General features: G+C 40.1%; 1 protein-coding gene across 10 annotated transcripts in view; it reads left to right on the top strand.

Annotated features, from left to right (window-relative positions):
* LOC116330579 overlaps positions 1-18,970 on the top strand; it is a 285,981-nt gene that overhangs the window by 6,211 nt on the left and 260,800 nt on the right. For 9 of the 10 annotated variants that reach the window (XM_039620038.1, XM_039620034.1, XM_039620037.1 and 6 more), the window contains 11 exons: positions 33-315; positions 549-589; positions 903-1,176; positions 1,821-1,868; positions 2,156-2,199; positions 2,560-2,863; positions 3,270-3,313; positions 3,878-4,163; positions 4,531-4,574; positions 17,457-17,733; positions 17,912-17,988. In XM_039620038.1, the coding sequence (XP_039475972.1) occupies positions 33-315; positions 549-589; positions 903-1,176; positions 1,821-1,868; positions 2,156-2,199; positions 2,560-2,863; positions 3,270-3,313; positions 3,878-4,163; positions 4,531-4,574; positions 17,457-17,733; positions 17,912-17,988 (1,722 nt within the window). Of the gene's footprint in view, positions 1-32; positions 316-548; positions 590-902; positions 1,177-1,820; positions 1,869-2,155; positions 2,200-2,559; positions 2,864-3,269; positions 3,314-3,877; positions 4,164-4,530; positions 4,575-17,456; positions 17,734-17,911; positions 17,989-18,970 lie in introns of those variants that run through there. The other variant, XM_039620041.1, reaches the window with a different exon arrangement.

Here is an 18,970-nt window from a genome sequence, read left to right as displayed (position 1 = left end):
CATCGCTGTCATGTGACCTCTGTTTTGACCAGGTAGAAACGATGGAGTCTCTTATTAAGCTGCTTTTGGAAACACTGGCTGATCTGAGTGACAGCGAGGTCAAAGACTTCATCAAGATCCTGAGAAGAAAACGTGGCTCAATGATCCCAACGAGTCTGTTGTTCATGTCCGACTCGCAGGACGTGCAGGACGTGGTGTTTTTGGTGGTGAGAACTTTTGGCCAACAGTCAGTGAAGAAGATCGTGGAGGTTTTGAAGAAGATGAGGAAGACTGATCTGGCTCAGAGGCTGACAGACAGCAGCTCAGAAGCTCAAAGTAAGATAAAAAAGACAAAACATGTTAAAATGATAAAAGTGTTTCTGCTTCAGTTCATATTAGAAACATTCAGATTTACAGAGAAAAGAGAGCATTGTTGACGAGGGGCAAAAAATGATGTTCAGCAGGTTTAAATGTAATTTTTATTTGTTGATCTCTGTGTATTTTTTTAAAGCTCGATTAGCTTTTATTAAACACTTATTTCTATTTCTGTTATTTTCTCTTTTTTTCAGAGAAACATCTGGATGAACATCTGTCTGCACTGATCCATAAAGTGAGTAACGTCTCATCTGTCTGACTCTGCAGAGTTCAGCTTTGATTCAATAAGATGCAGTTTGAAAATCATAATTTTATCATTTACATTAAACAGTTGTCACAGAAATGTATTTAGATTTAAAACCAAACATTATTAAAAAGTGTGTTTACATAAATACATCTTAATAAATAAGATAATAAAAGAAAACAAAGTGTTTCAGAGAAAACATTGAAAACATTCAAAGTTTAAAGCAGCTACAAAAACATAAATCTGTAATTTTCTCAGTGAGGAAACATTTTTTCTTTATGAATGTTTGCTTTGAATTTTCCAGGTTGCAACAATGGCAGCTGTTACAGATCTGCTTCTAGAAACACTGGAGGATTTGAGTGATCAGGATCTCAAGGAGTTCATGTTGTTCCTGCAGTTCACTCGTTTTCAGAAGAGTCTTCCACAAATCAAACTGAGTGATGACAGAAGAGGAATAGTCAATGATATGATTAATAAATGTGGTCATCAGTCTGTGGAGGTGATCAGGGAGGTTTTAACAGACATGCAGAGAACTGATCTGGTGCAGAGGCTGTCAGAGAGCAGCTCAGGACTCAAAGGTAAGAGAAAATAATCTGTCAGAGTTTCTGTAATAATGTCAATAAATATGGTGGGATTATTTTTAACTGAGTGTAAAAGTATTAAAAACATAATATTACAGCTCAGACTGAAAACAAAATCAAAAGAATTAAATCAGAAACTCACAACAAATGTTTTTGGACAGACGTTGATAAATTAACACATTCAGGTTGTACAAACACAATAAAATTAAACAGATTTGTTTTCATATTTCACTGTGTTAAAGTAAAAATATTCAGGTTATTGAATCAGTGACTTTCTTTAGTAAATGTTGTTTTAAAGCTCTTTGAACTTCTTTACTTTGAAAATATTTTTCTTTCTTTGTTGCATTTTGAGCTGATTAATATCAGTCTTGTATTGTAAATTGATCTTTATGTTAGCTTTGATTTAAACTCCACTATGGAGACAGACGACCTGTATGAGGTAAATGATTCAAAGTCTTTTCATTGATTTCTCTGTGATTGTGTAACTATGGCCTCCTCCTGCCTTCAGTCAGCACAGCTGAAAGTGAAATATTAAAGCTTTTTATTGTCAGGACTCAGTGTTATACTCAGGATGAGCACACATAAAGGACACACACAGTGTCTGTATGATGTAGTTACAGTTTGTATTCAATGTGTTGCAGCTGCAGGATCATCAGCTGAAGGATTTGATGTGGAGGAAACAGAGAAAGGTCAGTGTCCAGAAAACACATCAATCAATAAATACACTCATTGATATGAAGATGAAGAAGATGAAGAAGAAGAATTACTGAATGAAACAGAACTGGATCATTTCCTCACACTTTGATAGTTTTCCATCAAATATGACTTCATGTTAACAAGTTTAATGTTGTTATTAATCCAACTTACAAGGATCATCAGAATGAAATCAAAGTATCAGTTATTTCAAAGTGTCTGATTATTAACACTGATGTTAAATCAGTCATGAATGAACCTTTTAATATTTCTTTTCTGTCAGAGAAACACTCTGAGGATGAACGTTGGCCTGCACTGATCCACAAAGTGAGTCATGTCACATCTGTCTGACTTCAGATCATCCAGCTTTCATTTCATAAATACAGGATAGAAACAAATGATTTGAGTTTGATTGGAAAAGTCAAAGTTTGATAAGTTCAGTGTGTGCAGTGAGGTCTGTCTGCAGCAGGTCAGAAAAGTCCTGAACTTGTTAACAGAAGCAGAATAATTGTTAATCAGCTGTTTGTGATCATTGTGACAAATATAAGCAATGACATCATCACCTTATGTGATGGATGATGTCATCTAAACACATCTACATTTCCAAAGTGTTGATGAGAAAACAAACAAACCTGAAAGTGAGAAATGTCACATTTATCTCATGAACATTTTCTTTGAATTTTCCAGGTAGAAACGATGGAGTCTGTTATTGAGCTGCTGCTGGAAACTCTGGATGCTCTGAAGGGCTGGGAGCTCAACAAGGTCAACTATACCGTGCGAAAAATTCATGTCATTGTTGATGATGATGATGATGATGACGACATACACTTCTCAAGGATGCCGTACAAGTGGCCAGACCTGCAGGACACAGTGTTTCTGATGGTGCAGACTTACGGCCAACAGTCAGTGGAGAAGACCATGGAGATCTTAAAGAAGATGAAGAGGACTGATCTGGCTCAGAGGCTGTCAGACTGCAGCTCACTGCCTCGAAGTAAGACAACAAAATTAAAACTCAATACAACCATAAAAGTTACGTCTTATAAGCTTGGCCTAAGGAGCTTGGAAAGAGAAGCGTCTGGACGTCTTCTTTCTAAGCTCCTTAGACTACGACGACCTGGATGACTGGGAACCTTCACAGACGTCTTATAAGCATCCAAGTAAAGTTGTGTCCTTTTGCATCATAAATAATATTGTAATAAAGACAAAAGAATTCTATATATTTAGCTATTTTGTGAGGAGGAGTAAAAATGACTCCTTCATACTGTTTATTATTGCTGAGGAGGTTTCAGTGTAATTCTGCATATTGTCCATTTTTCCAAAGTCATATTTCCTGAATAATTGTCAGTTAGTTGTTAAATGTGTTTGTCATGAGTGACTTTGAGCACTTTTCTCCTCAGAGAAACACTCTGTGGATGAACGACGCTCTGCACTGATCCACAAAGTGAGTCATGTCACATCTCTGATTCAGTACAAGACAGCAGGCTGAAAGTCAGAGTACTAAAGTATCATCAGTTCTCATGTTGAGTCATTTTTCTCATGATTTCTGCTGGATGTTTGTGACAAACTGAAGCTTCATTCAGTTTGACTTCTTCAGCAGTAATTTTCTCCAACAGTAATGTCAGGATGTCTTTACCACTGAGGATGAGCTGAGGAAGTGTCAGCATGTACATTTGTCCTTCAACAGGACAGAGAAATCTGAAAACATCAAACACTTTCAGATTAAACAGGAAACTTTATTCTACTTACAAATATTTAATAAAGAATTAAAGACAATTTGATATCATGGAAATTTTCTCCATGGATATATTTCAGTTTTTATCTGCACAGAGTGAGAAGAACTGCAGCCTGTAACTAAAGAGAAAAACTATTCAAAATCATAAAAGAGGATCACAGTTTTATAGTTTCTTCACAACGTTTGATAAACATACTGTAATCAATATAACAGCTTGTGTGTGAGTAAATGAATAATTATATATTTGTCCCATGATTGTGTTGACTGTTCCAGGTGGCAACAATGGCAGCTGTTAAACATCTGCTTTTAGAAACTTTAAATGATTTGCCAAACAAGGAGCTTCGGGAATTTCAGAGGATCCTATGGAGCATCTTTCATTTAAAAAACTTGTCATATTCTTCAATGAGTTTGTATTCATCATCAGAGAGAGAAAATATAGTGAATCTGATGATGGATGAACTTGGTCAGCAGTCTGTGGAGGTGACCAGAGAAGTTTTCATGCGCATGAACAGAACTGATCTGGTGCAGAAGTTATCAGAGAGCAGCTCAGCATCCAGAGGTAAGACCAACATGCATGAGTGTAAACTCTGTGTCATCAACAATATAAAATCTCTGAAAAACGAGATCAGTACTCTAATTTAAATTATCTGACTTACTGATATCGTCAGATGATCATTGAATTTATTGGTGGTTATAAATTAGCTGTAGATGTGGATGTTTGTCTATTTTCCAGTATGGACAGATGTACTCGGTCTCTCTGTGACTACTGTAACATTTACTAACTCTCCCCATTTATTAACATTTACTGCATGTTTTGTTATTTTTTTTCCTTTTAAATCATCTGTATCTTCTGAAGGCTGATTCTACTTGGATGTGTGATGATGTTTGAATCCTCAGAGTTGATTGTAAACGTCTTTCCTCCTCAGAGAAACACTCTGTGGATGAACATGGAGCTGCACTGTTGAAGAGAGTGAGTGTGACTTTAACTCAGCTTTCATTCAGTAGATTCAGGCTGTAAATCATCCTCATCTTCAACATTATACATGATGAAACAGACAAAGCATCTTTGAAACTGGATGCTTCTCACAGTGTTAATGTGGAGCTCTGCAGCAATAATGTTTCCACTGATGACAGAGTGAAGGATCTACTACTGACGATAAAACCAGGAAATGACATCTTTAGATTTTTCTTTGTCTTTAAAATTCTTCAACATCAAAAGTCAATAAAAATATTTATTACTGCAGTTCATGCACTCACTTTAATTTTATAAAATCATAACACAAACATTCAGTTAGTGAAAAGAGAACTTTTAGTTTTTAGTCCTGATGGAGAGGGAGTCATGTTTTCTTGTGATACCAAAGTTTTGCAGACACATAAAAACAGTTGATGAAGACAGCGAGGTAAACATCATCAGCACCACAGATGCTACCAGCTCTTCCTTCAGTGAATATTACGGCTGTGTATCGCGTCTGATTTCTATAATCGATTTTATTCGATTTGAATCGGGGAAATTTTGCTTCACACAGTCAGAAATATTATAATTCTGACCACTTATCAGTACATATCCACAACATGTGTCACAGTATGGAACTCAAAAACACTGGGTCACTGACCCAGGACCATAACGACATGAATGTCAGTTTCCCACTTATCAGCTAATTTGTGCTTACCTCTCAGTTTTACATTGCTGACTAAAACTCTATTTCCAGTCTCAAGGAGAGAAACTATCATCTTACAGTCAAATCTGGCTTTGTTCTTCCCTGCACTTTTAAGTGTATTCTGAGTAGCCAATCCTATAGCTCTCTTCTAGACATGCTTTAAGACCTTCAACATAGCGGGAATGTGATTTTGGCCTATCAGCTTTTAAAGGCAACCTAAAAGCTAAATCAATCAATCCTAGCATGCTCAGCAAAGTTCTGTTGAATCTTTCAACAGGGTTACCCCTTAGATCAGCGGTCCCCAACCCCCGGGCCTCGGACCGGTACCGGTCCGTGAGTCGTTTGGTACCGGGCCGCGAGAGTCGAGGCTCAGGCGTGAAATGTATGGTTTTCAGGGTTTTTAATCGGTTTTCAGCGTTATTTTGTTATCGTTTTTATCGTTAACTCGGTTTTCCTGGGTCTTTTCACGTGTGTTATGAATAAATCTTCTTTTTTTCGGTACCGGTACTAGTTTTATTTTGTTGTATATATCCGCGACACCTTAAAGGCCGGTCTGTGAAAATATTGTCGGGCATAAACCGGTCCGTGGCGCAAAAAAGGTTGGGGACCGCTGCCTTAGATGATATGGGATTGCTAATGTTTTAAATGCCTGAGACCACACAAAGGGTTTTTTTTTCTAACCAGTTTAGACTTGGTTAAAACACTCGGGTATACTGTAATGAACAATTAAATGATCCCACAAGCATTTGCATAATTAAGATTAAGGAACTGACCTCCCAGCCCATTGTTCCTTCAGTGGTGCTAGTTTCAGTCATTGTGCAAATGTACTGTTTATAAAACTGAGGAAACCTGCAGTCAGCTGAGACTGAAGAATGAATGTGCATCATGATGCTAAATTGCCGGGACTCCTTCTGTGACCAGGTTAGCGATGTGAGCTCCTCCATCTTATTGGGCAGCGATCTTACATTTCCAGTGATTACAGAAGGGAGAGATGGTCTATAAAGTCTCCTTCTCAGGCGACAGCGCTCCCTCCTAGCACTACAACCACGTATTTCCTCATCAGCTTGCTGGGAATGTTGTGTCTGTCCGCCAGCAGCACTGTTGCGGGATGCAGCGTTAACAGCTGATCCCTACTGTAAACAAAGGATCCATGCGCTGGGTCCCCAAACACAGGTGAAAAAAGTGAAAAAAACAAAACAAAACAGAGAAAGACAACCAAGACTAGCACAAAATGGTAGTCCATGATTGCAGAATCTAATTGCTAAGACTTTAGTTACAAAAATTACAAGAAAATAAAGAGGAGATAAGAAAGAACCTCAGAATGAGCGGAGTTGCTGTAACAGGCTGCCACACACGGGGGGCGCAGGAAGTAAGGAAAAAGCGACAGTCTTAGCTTTCTGATTAGGTGTGTGCATCGCAACGGCAAACTTAGTGTAATGGTCGGTCATAACCAAAATGTCTTTAATGTTACTGCTATCTGGCTCAAGACTCATGAAATCTATGCACACAAGGGTCTGAGTTCTTTGGGCAACACTAACTGACAGGTCACCTGGTCACTATTCTGCTTCTCCTGTATAGCATTTCATCGTGGAGTTCCAATTATCTCAGCTCTCGTAACAGAAGAGAAAGCTGCGGAAGCTCTTTGCGGGTTGCAGGAGGAGGCGATTCTCTTAGTTCAATCTGCGTGATAACTTTTCTGATAACTGGATGAGCTCTTTGTTGGGTCTTGAGATCAGTAAGGGACAAGGATGGAACAGTAGGTAATCCTAGCTCATTCTCAGAAATAAAACTTTCTGGAATGGCATCGACAGAGATGGCCAAAGACTCAACAAGAGTGATCCCACAGTCGTTTGCACTGCGGTCATTTGGGATTTTAATGAGCTGGCTTTCGCAAATGGCTTGGATGACATCTTGGTTAACCACTTCAGTGGTCTCTGAATTAGTCAGGTGAGAGTCTATGAAGCGACTAATGCACTCGTGTTCTTTTTTAGACTAAGTATCATTAAGTGTTGGTGTGGTCGTCTACACCAGCGGTCCCCAACCCCCGGGCCTCGGACCGGTACCGGTCCGTGAGTCGTTTGGTACCGGGCCGTGAGAGTTGAGGCTCAGGTGTGGAATGTATGGTTTTCAGGGTTTTTATCGGTTTTCAGCGTTATTTTGTTATCATTTTTATCGTTAACTTAGTTTTCCTGGGTCTTTTCACGTGTGTTATGAATAAATCTTCTTTTTTTCCTGTACCGGTACTAGTTTTATTTTGTTGTATTCATCCGCGACACCTTAAAGGCCGGTCCGTGAAAATATTGTCAGGCATAAACTTGTCCGTGGCGCAAAAAAGGTTGGGGACCGCTGGTCTAGACAACCCATCTGCATCCCGGTTCTGCTTGCAAGATCTGTACTGGAGCTTAAAAGAATAGTTAGAAAGTGTCGCGGCTGCGGGGGCAGACGTGTGATGAGTGTGAGACAGGATCCAGACGCAGGCACTGGCTTGGAAGTGAGCGAGTTTTTTTTAACACAGGTGGCACAAGCAGAAATACGGCGAGCAAAGCAAAACCTCAAGGTGACCTAAACTGGGAATGACTAACAAAACGAACCTGAATGGATGACTCTGGGAGAAACACGCAGGGAAGAAACACAGACGGACTAGCAACTAACATGAGTGAACACGCACTATAAATACACAGAAGGGAACGAGGAAACTACACACAGGAGGGAGGCACAGCTGATTGTGATTGACAAGACGAGACAGGGGATATGCAAACTGAACACACTGGCATAAGACACAGACTTTCACAATAAAGCAGGAAACTCAAAACACATGCGAAGACACAGACTCGGAGACGCGTGCTTTACACAAAGACCTGACTACACTAGAGGGGGTACACAGGTAGGGATGACACAGAACAGAGGGACCACAGAATTAACACTGGGAGGTCAAATAACAAAACCTAAAAATCAGAACTCAGGATGTACCACGAAACTAGGGAGCTAGAACACTAGGACAGAAAACCCAAAACACAAGCAGTCACAAACCATTATGACATCAAAAGTAAAAGTACAAAAACCAAAAACACTGGGTCACCGACCCAGGACCATAACAGAAAAGGCTGCCAGCCATCTGTAACTGGTGGCTTCTAATTTTGCATTGTTACGACCCGGCTCTCCTAGGCGACAGAGGACGTAACATAAATGAGCCCAGAGACCAGGGGGTTAGATAAGAAGAAAAACATAAGGTTTATTAACACAACTGAAAACCGTTAGTGAAACAACTCACTAGGCAATAGAGTGATTTAAAAAAAACAAAACATAACAAACATCTCAAACAACACTACTCATATAAACGTCTCGCAGGAGGCAACTCAAAAACAAAGGCTCAAATGGAGGCAGAGGCAGAGGCAGAGGCAGGAGGGACAGTCTACACAGTCTGTTCGCATCAACAAGTCCCCCTCCGAATGAAGGATCCTCAGCCTTTTATATTCTCAGGTAATTGCAGGCAGCTGTGTCATTGGCCTATCGTACTCAAGGCTCCTGCAGCAGCCAATGGTGTGAGTGGTCTGGCACACTCTGATCTGCATGAAGTTGGGGCGGGCATAGGTCCGGGCCAGCCAATCCCCCGTGAGTCCTGGAACACTTTGATTTCCATAGAGGAAGGCGGGGCCACCTGAGGCCAGAGGCAGTAACAGCATTTGTCAATATATATGGAAGAGGATTACTATCTGTAATGACAGTAAACTCACTCCCATAGAGGTAGTCATGAAACTTTTCAGTGACAGACCATTTTAAAGCAAGGAACTCAAGTTTATGGGCTGGATATTTGGACTCACTTTGTGACAACCCTTCACTTGCAAAAGCAATAGCTTTAAGCTGACTGTCCTGCTCTTGGTATAACGCTGCACCAAACCAGTAGCACTGGCATCTGTATGCAGTATGTAGGGCTGCTTTGTGTCAGCAAATCTGAGAATAGGTACTCAGGTAAATTTGTCTATGACTGTTTCGAAAGCTTTCTGGCAGTCAGGTGTCCATCGACGCTCAAATGGCTATGTGGGGTCTAAGTATGTATCAGATTTGTACTTGACCTTTTGTCCTTTCCAAACTGGCGGATAACCACAGGTTAGCTCATTAAGCGGTCTCAAATATCTGAATAGCCTCAGTCTTATCCAGATTTGTCGCTACTCCTTTGTCTGACATGATGTGTCCCATTATGTCAGACAAAGTGACAGACAATTGTCTGAGCCAATTTACATTTTTCAGGTGACAATTTAAGTCCATACTCCTTAAATCTAGTCAACACTGGCATTAGCCAATCTTCGTGCTCCTCTAGTATTCTAGAAAAACTGATCAAGTGATCTAATACCTCTTGCAATCTCATGTCACCAACACACTTTTCTACTAGCCTCTGGGGCATCCTGTTAAACTCCCAGAACCCGAATGGGATTACAAAGACTGTTTTAGGTTTGTCTTCCTCGTCGACCTCAATCTGGTAATAACCAGATTTCAAATCCAGAACAGTGAACCACCTCGATCCCCGCTGAAAAAGTCTCTTCCAGTTTGGGGAATGCATAAACATCCTTTATAGTTTGCAGGTTGAGGTTGCGATAACCTATGCACAGCCGAACCTGACCATTTCTCTTGCATACCACCACAATTGGAGAAGAGAAAGGATACTGAGACTCTTTTATTACACCTGCAGCAAAAAGATCCAGCAGGTGTTTCTTCACTGCATCTATGTCCTGCCGGTGTATGGGCCTAGCCCAGTGTTTGAATGGATTCTCATCATGAAGTTTGGTGTGATGCTTCACTTTGTCAGTACATCCCAAATCTAGGTCATGGTGTGCAAAAACCTCTGATATTTCATTTAACTGCTCAGTGATAGTCTTTCCATTCTGGAGATATGGGAGAATCCCCAAAGTTAAAGGTTATCCCTTTGGATGCAGACTCTTCAGGCTGACTCACAGTGTGCACATTGTACTGTGAAAGGACACAATGAAATACTCCAACAATGACACAGGTGGGCAGAATTGTGACATATCGATCCCTCTCATTTGATAGGATGGCAGCGATTTTGTGTGGGGCACGTGTAGGAAGAGTAACCTAGCAGCTCTTAAGCACAAAGACCACCAGACAGACGAATTCTAGGGTCTGGGATGGCTCGCCATCTCCTCGCAGAGGAGAGTTCTAAAATTAAAAGTCCATGAATAACCAACTGAGTGAACAGAGAATAGGTTTAGCAAAACAGCAAATAAACTATAGTGAACTGGAAAGAAAATAGATTCGTGTAACGCAAGTTTATATAAGGGCTAGTTTTATTGCAATGGGTGAGTTTAACTGACTGACGCTCACAAGAAAAGTTCTTTATGGAGCCCAGATGGTGTGAATGATGAAACCAGAGACTGCAAAGTTTTGTTAAGAAAAACCAAAAATATATTTAATAAAATAATAAATACAGAACACAACATAAATAAATCCACCACAATTAATTATTGAATTAATTAGTATAATTGCAAGAGTCTTTCGTCAAGAGTCCTTTTGGTCCTTTTAAAGTTTCTTTCAAAGTTCAGTGCCTCAGGAATTCCTCTTTGGGGTCCAGTTTCATGTAGGGGAAAAATATGTCCGTAATCCAAAGACGACAAAAGGGGTGAAAAGAGGGAAATAGAATGGTCCTACTGGGTCGCCACTTCAATATGAGGACAATCAGTTTCGAGGAGTCACGTGGGTGCTGCAAGCAAGAATGTAATGAATATTCCAAATTCGTAGCTTATATCTTGGCCCTTTTTAACATAAGCCGTGTAAGGTGTTGCTGTCGCCTTTGTAAAGAGAACTAGCCCAAGACTACCATGGCTCCGAAGCAAAACAGGGAGAAACCCGGTGCCTGCATCAGTTTGAAAGATGGTGGTGAACAACAAGGCCAAGCGGAACAATGAGGCCATGAATTTTCATATGCAGACAATGTGCTGAATGAAGTTTTAAAAATTGGAAGCACGCTGCAGACTGTCGCTAGTGAGATCACTTCGATTAAGACTAAACTGATGGAATTACCAGCTGCAGTCACGGACGTGCAAGAACGGGTGACTGAGGCGGACTCACGCATTTCCAGCATGGAAGATGTTACTGCATGGCTGCAGAGGGAGGAAGCTAAAATGAGCAAACGGTGTGAGGCTATGTGGATCTAGGGTTGCCAACTCCCTGAAAAATTAATAAGGGACACCTCGTGGCCAGGGCTGGGTGACTCGATTGTCTCCACCCTTCCAAGTGTGGTGAATTTTTTAGCTCTTTTTTTTTGTATGTGAAATTAATTTTTTTAACCATTTGACTTTAAGTTGATTTAAGTAGATGCATATTTTTTGTGATGAACACATGGGAAACAAATGATCATTTAGCTATTTGTAGCGCAAAATGACAACATTAACACAATAAAACAGGTCTCTTTCTTAAACAGAAGCCTGTCATGCTTAACTTTTGAGAATATAAGTAAATCTTTCTTTAAAACAACTCTGTCCTGCTTAACTTAAAATTATATAAATTTATAGAAAACAATAGATAGAAAAACATTGTAACATTGTAACAGTGCACATATAGTGCATTTAGTGCAATTAGCTTCAGTTGAGGTATTATTTCAGCTTTTCTAATGCTAATCAGCTGCTCCCGTTTGTAAACACGCTTGTTCCCATGACTACGCATCTTAACTCATCGTCATTTTTCATCTATGTATTACTTTTATGTATTAGTCATCTATTTGTTGTAATCATTTATCCTTGCAGTTGTTTATTACACAAAATAAATTATATTATCACACTTCTGGCCACATAGCGCTGATATACACTGCACATGCCCACATTAACCTTAACCAGAGGGTTTAAAAAACAAAACAATGTTTCCATACCATATCTGCTTCTACTGTGGCCTGCTGGACAACAAATTGGTTAAGGGTTCCCCGAGCTTTCACACCCCTCATGTTCTTTATGTGCCCACCACTAAAAGCATGCTGCTTGAGGTCAGTCAGTCCACCATGGCCTATGGAAAAAGTGCGCCGGCACACAGTGCAGTGTGCTTTATAGGTGTTATCGCACACTTTTTCTAGCCAGGTGTTTTCCTTTTCCCATTCCTCCCTGCACTTATGCAGCCTTTTTTTTCTTTCTCGGAGGGGTACAAACATTGCTGGTCGAAGGTGTACTGGCGTCTGAGACTTGCACCGCAGTGTCGTTTCCCTGTTGGCCATGCTTCTTGTTGTGGTCGTCTATTGTCTTCCGGTATTTTCTCTGCAAGTGACCTTTCCTCTACCAATGAGATAAGGGGTCATCTGAATTGTCATACTCGTGCGTAAGTGTTGTCACGTTCCTGGGTCTGTTGACCCAGCGTTTTAAGTTTTAGTTTATTTGGATGTTGTTTATGTTTAGTTCATTAGATTAGTGAAGCTCATTTGGTTATTAGACTCCTTGTGTTTTCTCCCCCTGTATTTAAGTTTCCCTCACCCTATGTGTTTCATGCTGCGTGTCTTATGTTGTGTCAAGGTTATATTGTCTTGTCTATGTCTCATGTTTCCTGTTTTATTTTGAAGGTCTGTGTCCTATGTCAGTGTAGTCAACTTTGCTTCCCGTTTGTCTCGTTATGTCAGATTAGTGTCAGCTGTTTCCCCATGTGTTTCCACTTCCCCTAATCACCCTTGTCTATTTAGTCTGTGTGTTTCTGTTCATTCTTTGTCAGGTCGTCTGTTGTCCACGCCATGTTTTCCATGCCATGCCATGCCATGCTATGAGTCCAAGTTTCTTACCTAGGTTTTTCTTATTGTTTGTTAGATTTCCCAGTTTGGGTTTGTGTTATTTTTGCTTCAGTTTACCTTGCCTTTTTGTTTGTACCTTTTACCAGCCTCATTAAACGGCTCGCTTTTTGTTAACTTTCACGTTTCGCTCCCTGTTCCTTGGAGTCTGCATTTTGAGTCCTTTTTGCAATTCATACAGTCTGCCCCCGCCAGACTGTGACAAGTGTGCTGTCAGGTCATTGGTCTCAGAGCAGGAGAGGGGCTGGGAATTATGTTTTCAAACAAAGCGTTAATTCCATTAACATTTATAGACTGCTTTTGATTCTCACTGTATTACGGGACAAAGTGTGTCCCTTTTCAACTCCATACGGGACGTGTACTATTTTTTTTTTTTTTTTTTTTTTTTTTTTAAATACGGGACGATTCTGTTTTTCAAGGGACGGTTGGCAACCCTATGTAGATCTTATACAAGCCTTCGAAAACTATTGCGTTATTTTTGTGCCACTATAAAAATTTGAGTGCACATAAAAACATTGCAAGTACAAATGTCACATTTTTTTGGGAAACTTTTTGATTTGAATTTTCATTGTGACAGGCGTATGACAAAAAACAAACAAAAACAAACAAACAAAAAACAACAACAAAATTAAAAGAGGAACAAAATCGGGCACTGTTCCAGGCATCATACAAATAGAGAGATAAGCAAAATTAAGTGACAGAATCTTCAAGCCTTTCCTTATATTTATGCCATTTAGCAAACCCAGTAAGAAGATCTTGGGATCCTTAGTGATTGGCGTTCGGGTGGCCACACTGTTTCCAACATTGTTGCTGGTCCCCTTGAAATTTGTTAGTAATATGTGGGGTAATAAAGAATCTAATTAGTTTTCCACTCGGATTCCCTCCACCTTTTAGAGCTAGTTGATGTTTGTTGTGTGGTACACACTGAGAGCCAATCACCCTCTGGTGATCCAATTTTCAACTCGGCTTCACATATAGTGTGTTGTTGCCATTTTGTTTTTGTAGAGATTTGTCACGGTGTTGGTGGGCAGACATTTGTAGGCATTTGTAAAAATTTGATAAGATCAGTTTCTGGGGAGGAGGCTCCCTTTATTTCTGTATTGAAAAAATGACGCACCTGCAGTTATCTGACAGATCCGTATTTTCCAGATTAAATTCTGTTTTCAATTTTTAAAAATGATTTAAAGGTGCCCCCTTCCACAAACAGACACATTTCTCAGATGTGCTGCCAAGTAATATTCCAATAAGTTAGGGAGGGCCAGTCCGCCATGATCTCTATCAATTGGAAGGGTTTTGAATTTTATCCTTGGTCTAGCTCGTGCCCATATAAAGCGTGATATTAACTTGTCCCAGGCGTTGAATTGAACATCTGGGATTTTAATGGGAAGAGTCATAAAGAGATATAAGAATCTGGGCAACAGATTCATCTTCACAATCTCTATTCTTGTACTAAAGTCCAGAGTCAGTGAAGACCAGCGAGATACAGTGGCTTGCGAAAGTATTCGCCCCCCTTGAACTTTCCCACTTTTTGTCACATTACAGCCACAAACATGAAACAATTTTATTGGAATTCCAGGTGAAAGACCAATACAAAGTGGTGTACATGTGAGAAGTGGAATGAAAATCATACATGATTCCAAACAGTTTTTACAAATAAATAACTGCAAAGTGGGGTGTGCGTAATTATTCAGCCCCCTGAGTCAATACTTTGTAGAACCACCTTTTGCTGCAATTCCAGCTGCCAGTCTTTTAGGGTATGTCTCTACCAGCTTTGCACATCTACAGACTGAAATCTTTGCCCGTTCTTCTTTGCAAAACAGCTCCAGCTCAGTCAGATTAGATGGACAGCGTTTGTGAACAGCAGTTTTCAGATCTTGCCACAGATTCTGGATTGGATTTAGATCTGGACTTTGACTGGGCCATTCTAACACATGGATATGTTTTGTTTTAAACCATTCCATTGTTGCCCTGGCTTTATGTTTAGGGTGGTTGTCCTGCTGGAAGGTGAACCTCCGCCCCAGTCTCAAGTCTTTTGCAGACTCCAAGAGGTTTTCTTCCAAGATTGCCCTGTATTTGGCTCCATCCATCTTCCCATCAACTCTGACCAGCTTCCCTGTCCCTGCTGAAGAGAAGCACCCCCAGAGCATGATGCTGCCACCACCATATTTGACAGTGGGGATGGTGTGTTCAGAGTGATGTGCAGTGTTAGTTTTCTGCCACACATAGCGTTTTGCATTTTGGTCTCATCTGACCAGAGCACCTTCTTCCACGTGTTTGCTGTGTCCCCCACATGGCTTGTGGCAAACTGCAAACGGGACTTCTTATGGTTTTCTGTTAACAATGGCTTTCTTCTTGCCACTCTTCCATAAAGGCCAACTTTGTGCAGTGCAGGACTAATAGTTGTCCTATGGACAGATTCCCCCACCTGAGCTGTAGATCTCTGCAGCTCGTCCAGAGTCACCATGGGCCTCTTGGCTGCATTTCTGATCGGCGCTCTCCTTGTTCGGCCTGTGAGTTTAGGTGGACGGCCTTGTCTTGGTAGGTTTACAGTTGTGCCATACTCCTTCCATTTCTGAATGATGGCTTGACCAGTGCTCCGTGGGATGTTCAAGGCTTGGGAAATCTTTTAGTAGCCTAAGCCTGCTTTAAATTTCTCAATAACTTTATCCCTGACCTGTCTGGTGTCTAAATCCAATCGAGAATCTGTGACAAGATCTGAAACCTGCTGTTCACAAAAGCTGTCTATCTAATCTGACTGAGCTGGAGCTGTTTTGCAAAGAAGAATGGGCAAAGATTTCAGTCTCTAGATGTGCAAAGCTGGTAGAGTTATACCCTAAAAGACTGGCAGCTGTAACTGAAGCAAAATGTGGTTCTACAAAGTATTGACTCAGGGGGCTGAATAATTACGCACACCCCACTTTTCAGTTATTTATTTGTAAAAAATGTTTGGAATCATGTATGATTTTCGTTCCACTTCTCACGTGTACACCACTTTGTATTGGTCTTTCACCTGGAATTCCAATAAAATTGATTCATGTTTGTGGCTGTAATGTGACAAAATGTGGAAAAGTTAAATGGGGCCAAATACTTTTGCAAGCCACTGTATGTCCTCCTGAATTAAGTTCAGCAGATTATCAAAGTTCAAAGTGAGCAAACTATTAAAATCCTGTGGAATGTAAACTCCAAGATACTTCATCTAGTTTGCGTCCCATTTTAGTTTATAATTTTGTCTTATTGAATTGCATGGAGAGTAGTTGGCTGGGCCTTGGGGGCTTGGGTCCTGGTTGGTGTGTCGCCGGGGTTGATGGGGGCCCAGCCCTGGTGCAGGGTGCCGGAAGTGAATCCAGCCATCTGGGGGGCTCTTCAAGTGGTGGGGGAGGCTGTTACATCTTGCAGGAGCTCTCCTCTCTTCAGGAACACACTCTGCTTGAGGGGGAGATACAGGAGAGATAGAGGAAGATCTCAGCCTGGGCGTCTATTGTCTTGTGTAGTCTGGAAGATGAGTGGATGACGGGGTGGGTGCAGTTTTCTCTGTGGTGCGGTCGGGTGGGCTTTGGGAAGGTCTGCTCTAGCAGATCATTACATGAAGGAACCTTTTAAATACAAGCGTGCTCATGCTCACAGGTGTACACACAGGTGATCTCACACACAAACTACACCCTTTTTGGCTCCTACCTCAAAGCACACTGTGCGCTGTCGATCTTACGTGCTGCAAAATAATGTTTACTATTTAGTATTTACTGTTATACTCCCATAGATCATTGTAATGATGTTGTTTATTATATTGCTCTCTTTTTCGTCTGCTTGTTTTCTCTTTTTTCTTTCTCAACAGGTGATCCAGGTGATTGATATATGTATTTTTTTGTCTGCTTATTGTGTTGGTTTTTGTTTTTTGCCCTTTATCAACATCCCTCTTCCCCGCTGTTTTTCTTTCCCTCTTTCCCCTTTTTTTATCCTCAGTCAAGTTTGTCCCGTATTTAGCAAGTTAAAATAAAATAAACAATAAAAGGCGACTCAAATAGACCATTATGGCAAGGCTGGGATGGTCCATTTGGTAAAGTAAATCCTTTGGGATCTTTCTTTGCCTTTTGACAATAATTCTGATGGCAAAAGAGCCAAACGGGACAGGCAACAAAGAAGAAAAAAAAAGAAAGGATGAGTGACGAAACATTTCTCCCACTGTAAACGCTACGTCAAGATGAACAGAATCAATTTTTGGAGGTTCTGTTTACATAACAGCACAGCTTTCTGTCACAAAAATTAATACTTAATAAAATAATTGATTTTGATTTTTCCAATAATCATGCAGCTCTAATACTCTACATGTCTACTTCAGAGACACTGAGGAAGTTCAGAGAAATCAAACTTTAAATCTCCCAACAGTGAAATGACAGTAACTTAATAAATCCTTTGTATTTTTCAGGAAGAAGCACCGACAGCTGTTCAAAACATTCTTGTGGAAATCCTGAGACATTTGAATCTAAAGGATCTCGAGGAATTCAATTTGTTGCTGCAGTTCACTTGCTTCAAAACGGGCCTGCCACAAATAAAGACGTATACAAACAGGATAGATGGACTAGTAAATCAGATGGTGGATGAACTTCATCATCAGTCTGTGGAGGTGATCAGGGAGGTTTTAACAGACATGCAGAGAACTGATCTGGTGCAGAGGCTGTCAGAGAGCAGCTCAGGACTCAAAGGTAAGAGAAAATAATCTGTTAGAGTGTCTGTAATAACTTTAATACTTTGATACTTTAATATTTTATTTATCCATTAAAGTTTATTTAACCAGGAAAAAACTAAACTCTTGAGATTCAAAATCTATTTTGCAGTATGATCTAAGCTGCATAAACTTTTTTTCCTTTTTTTTCTCCTCAGACAAACAGTTTCCTCCACTGAGCCAGAGAGTTGGTAACGTCACATCAGTCGACTTCACACAGTTCAGCTTTGATTCAGTAAGTGAAGACTGAAAATGATCTTCTTCTTAAACAGAAATCATACACATGAAATTCAAACTGCAGCTGTGTCACGTACACATGAGTTTTATACATGATTGGTATAGAAATATTAAATCTTATTTACATTTGAAAAGCAGATTAAATTCAAGTCTTTCTGTTTATCAGTAAAGATGTGAGCAGTTAAAGCTCCCCTCTGTTTGTAAAATCAGGAGACTCACTGCAGTTTTTGTAGCTCAGTCTTTGACAGAGTTACAGTCAGGCAGTAAAACAGAGTCACAAACCTGTTCATGAAAATTAAATCCTTCAAAAAGAGGAAAAAGTGAGCCAAGAAATAAAAAACTAATCCAAGCAAGTCCCCACCGAGCACCAGATGTTCATGGACGTTATTTTCTGGTCTAGATCTGGAGGATATTAAACCCCTTATGTCAAACGAGTGATTTATGACCCCAATGAAATGATTTATGACCTAGGTAGTAATAAAGGAAGTAATAAAAGTTGTTGGTACTCATAAAAATATATTATTAATAAAATTATGATATTAATAAAAATATCATATGATTAAAGTTATGATATTCCATATTTTCAATAATTCAAAAAATTATTTGATCATTAAAAGATCGATTTTTTTCTAATAACAGAGTGGCTTAAAATGCCATCTGTTCGTGGGCCCCTGTGCGTTTGTGTGTGTGTGTGTGTGTGTGTGAAAATCTGTTAACCCATAGTTAAGTCCTTAGTCAAACCCGTGCTTTTGTAACAGCAGTAACAGTTTAATCTGAACTAGGAAATTCAGAATCAAAGTCTGAGTCACAAACTCTCACGATCCCACTAAAGCCTTATTGCGTTTATACTGGAGAGCAAAGAAAAGTTCGACTCTAGTTGTACTATTGAAAGTCAGTTTCATAAAAACCACGTAAACAGAGATGAAGAAGAATGTGTTTGTAAAACTAATGGTTACGTGTGAGAACTATAAGACAACACT

The sequence above is a fragment of the Oreochromis aureus genome, linkage group 11, assembly GCF_013358895.1.
Source record: "Oreochromis aureus strain Israel breed Guangdong linkage group 11, ZZ_aureus, whole genome shotgun sequence".
NCBI classification, from domain to species: Eukaryota; Metazoa; Chordata; class Actinopteri; order Cichliformes; family Cichlidae; genus Oreochromis; species Oreochromis aureus.
The sequence above is the reverse complement of the archived record's forward strand: the minus strand, read 5'-3'. Positions and strand labels throughout refer to the sequence as shown.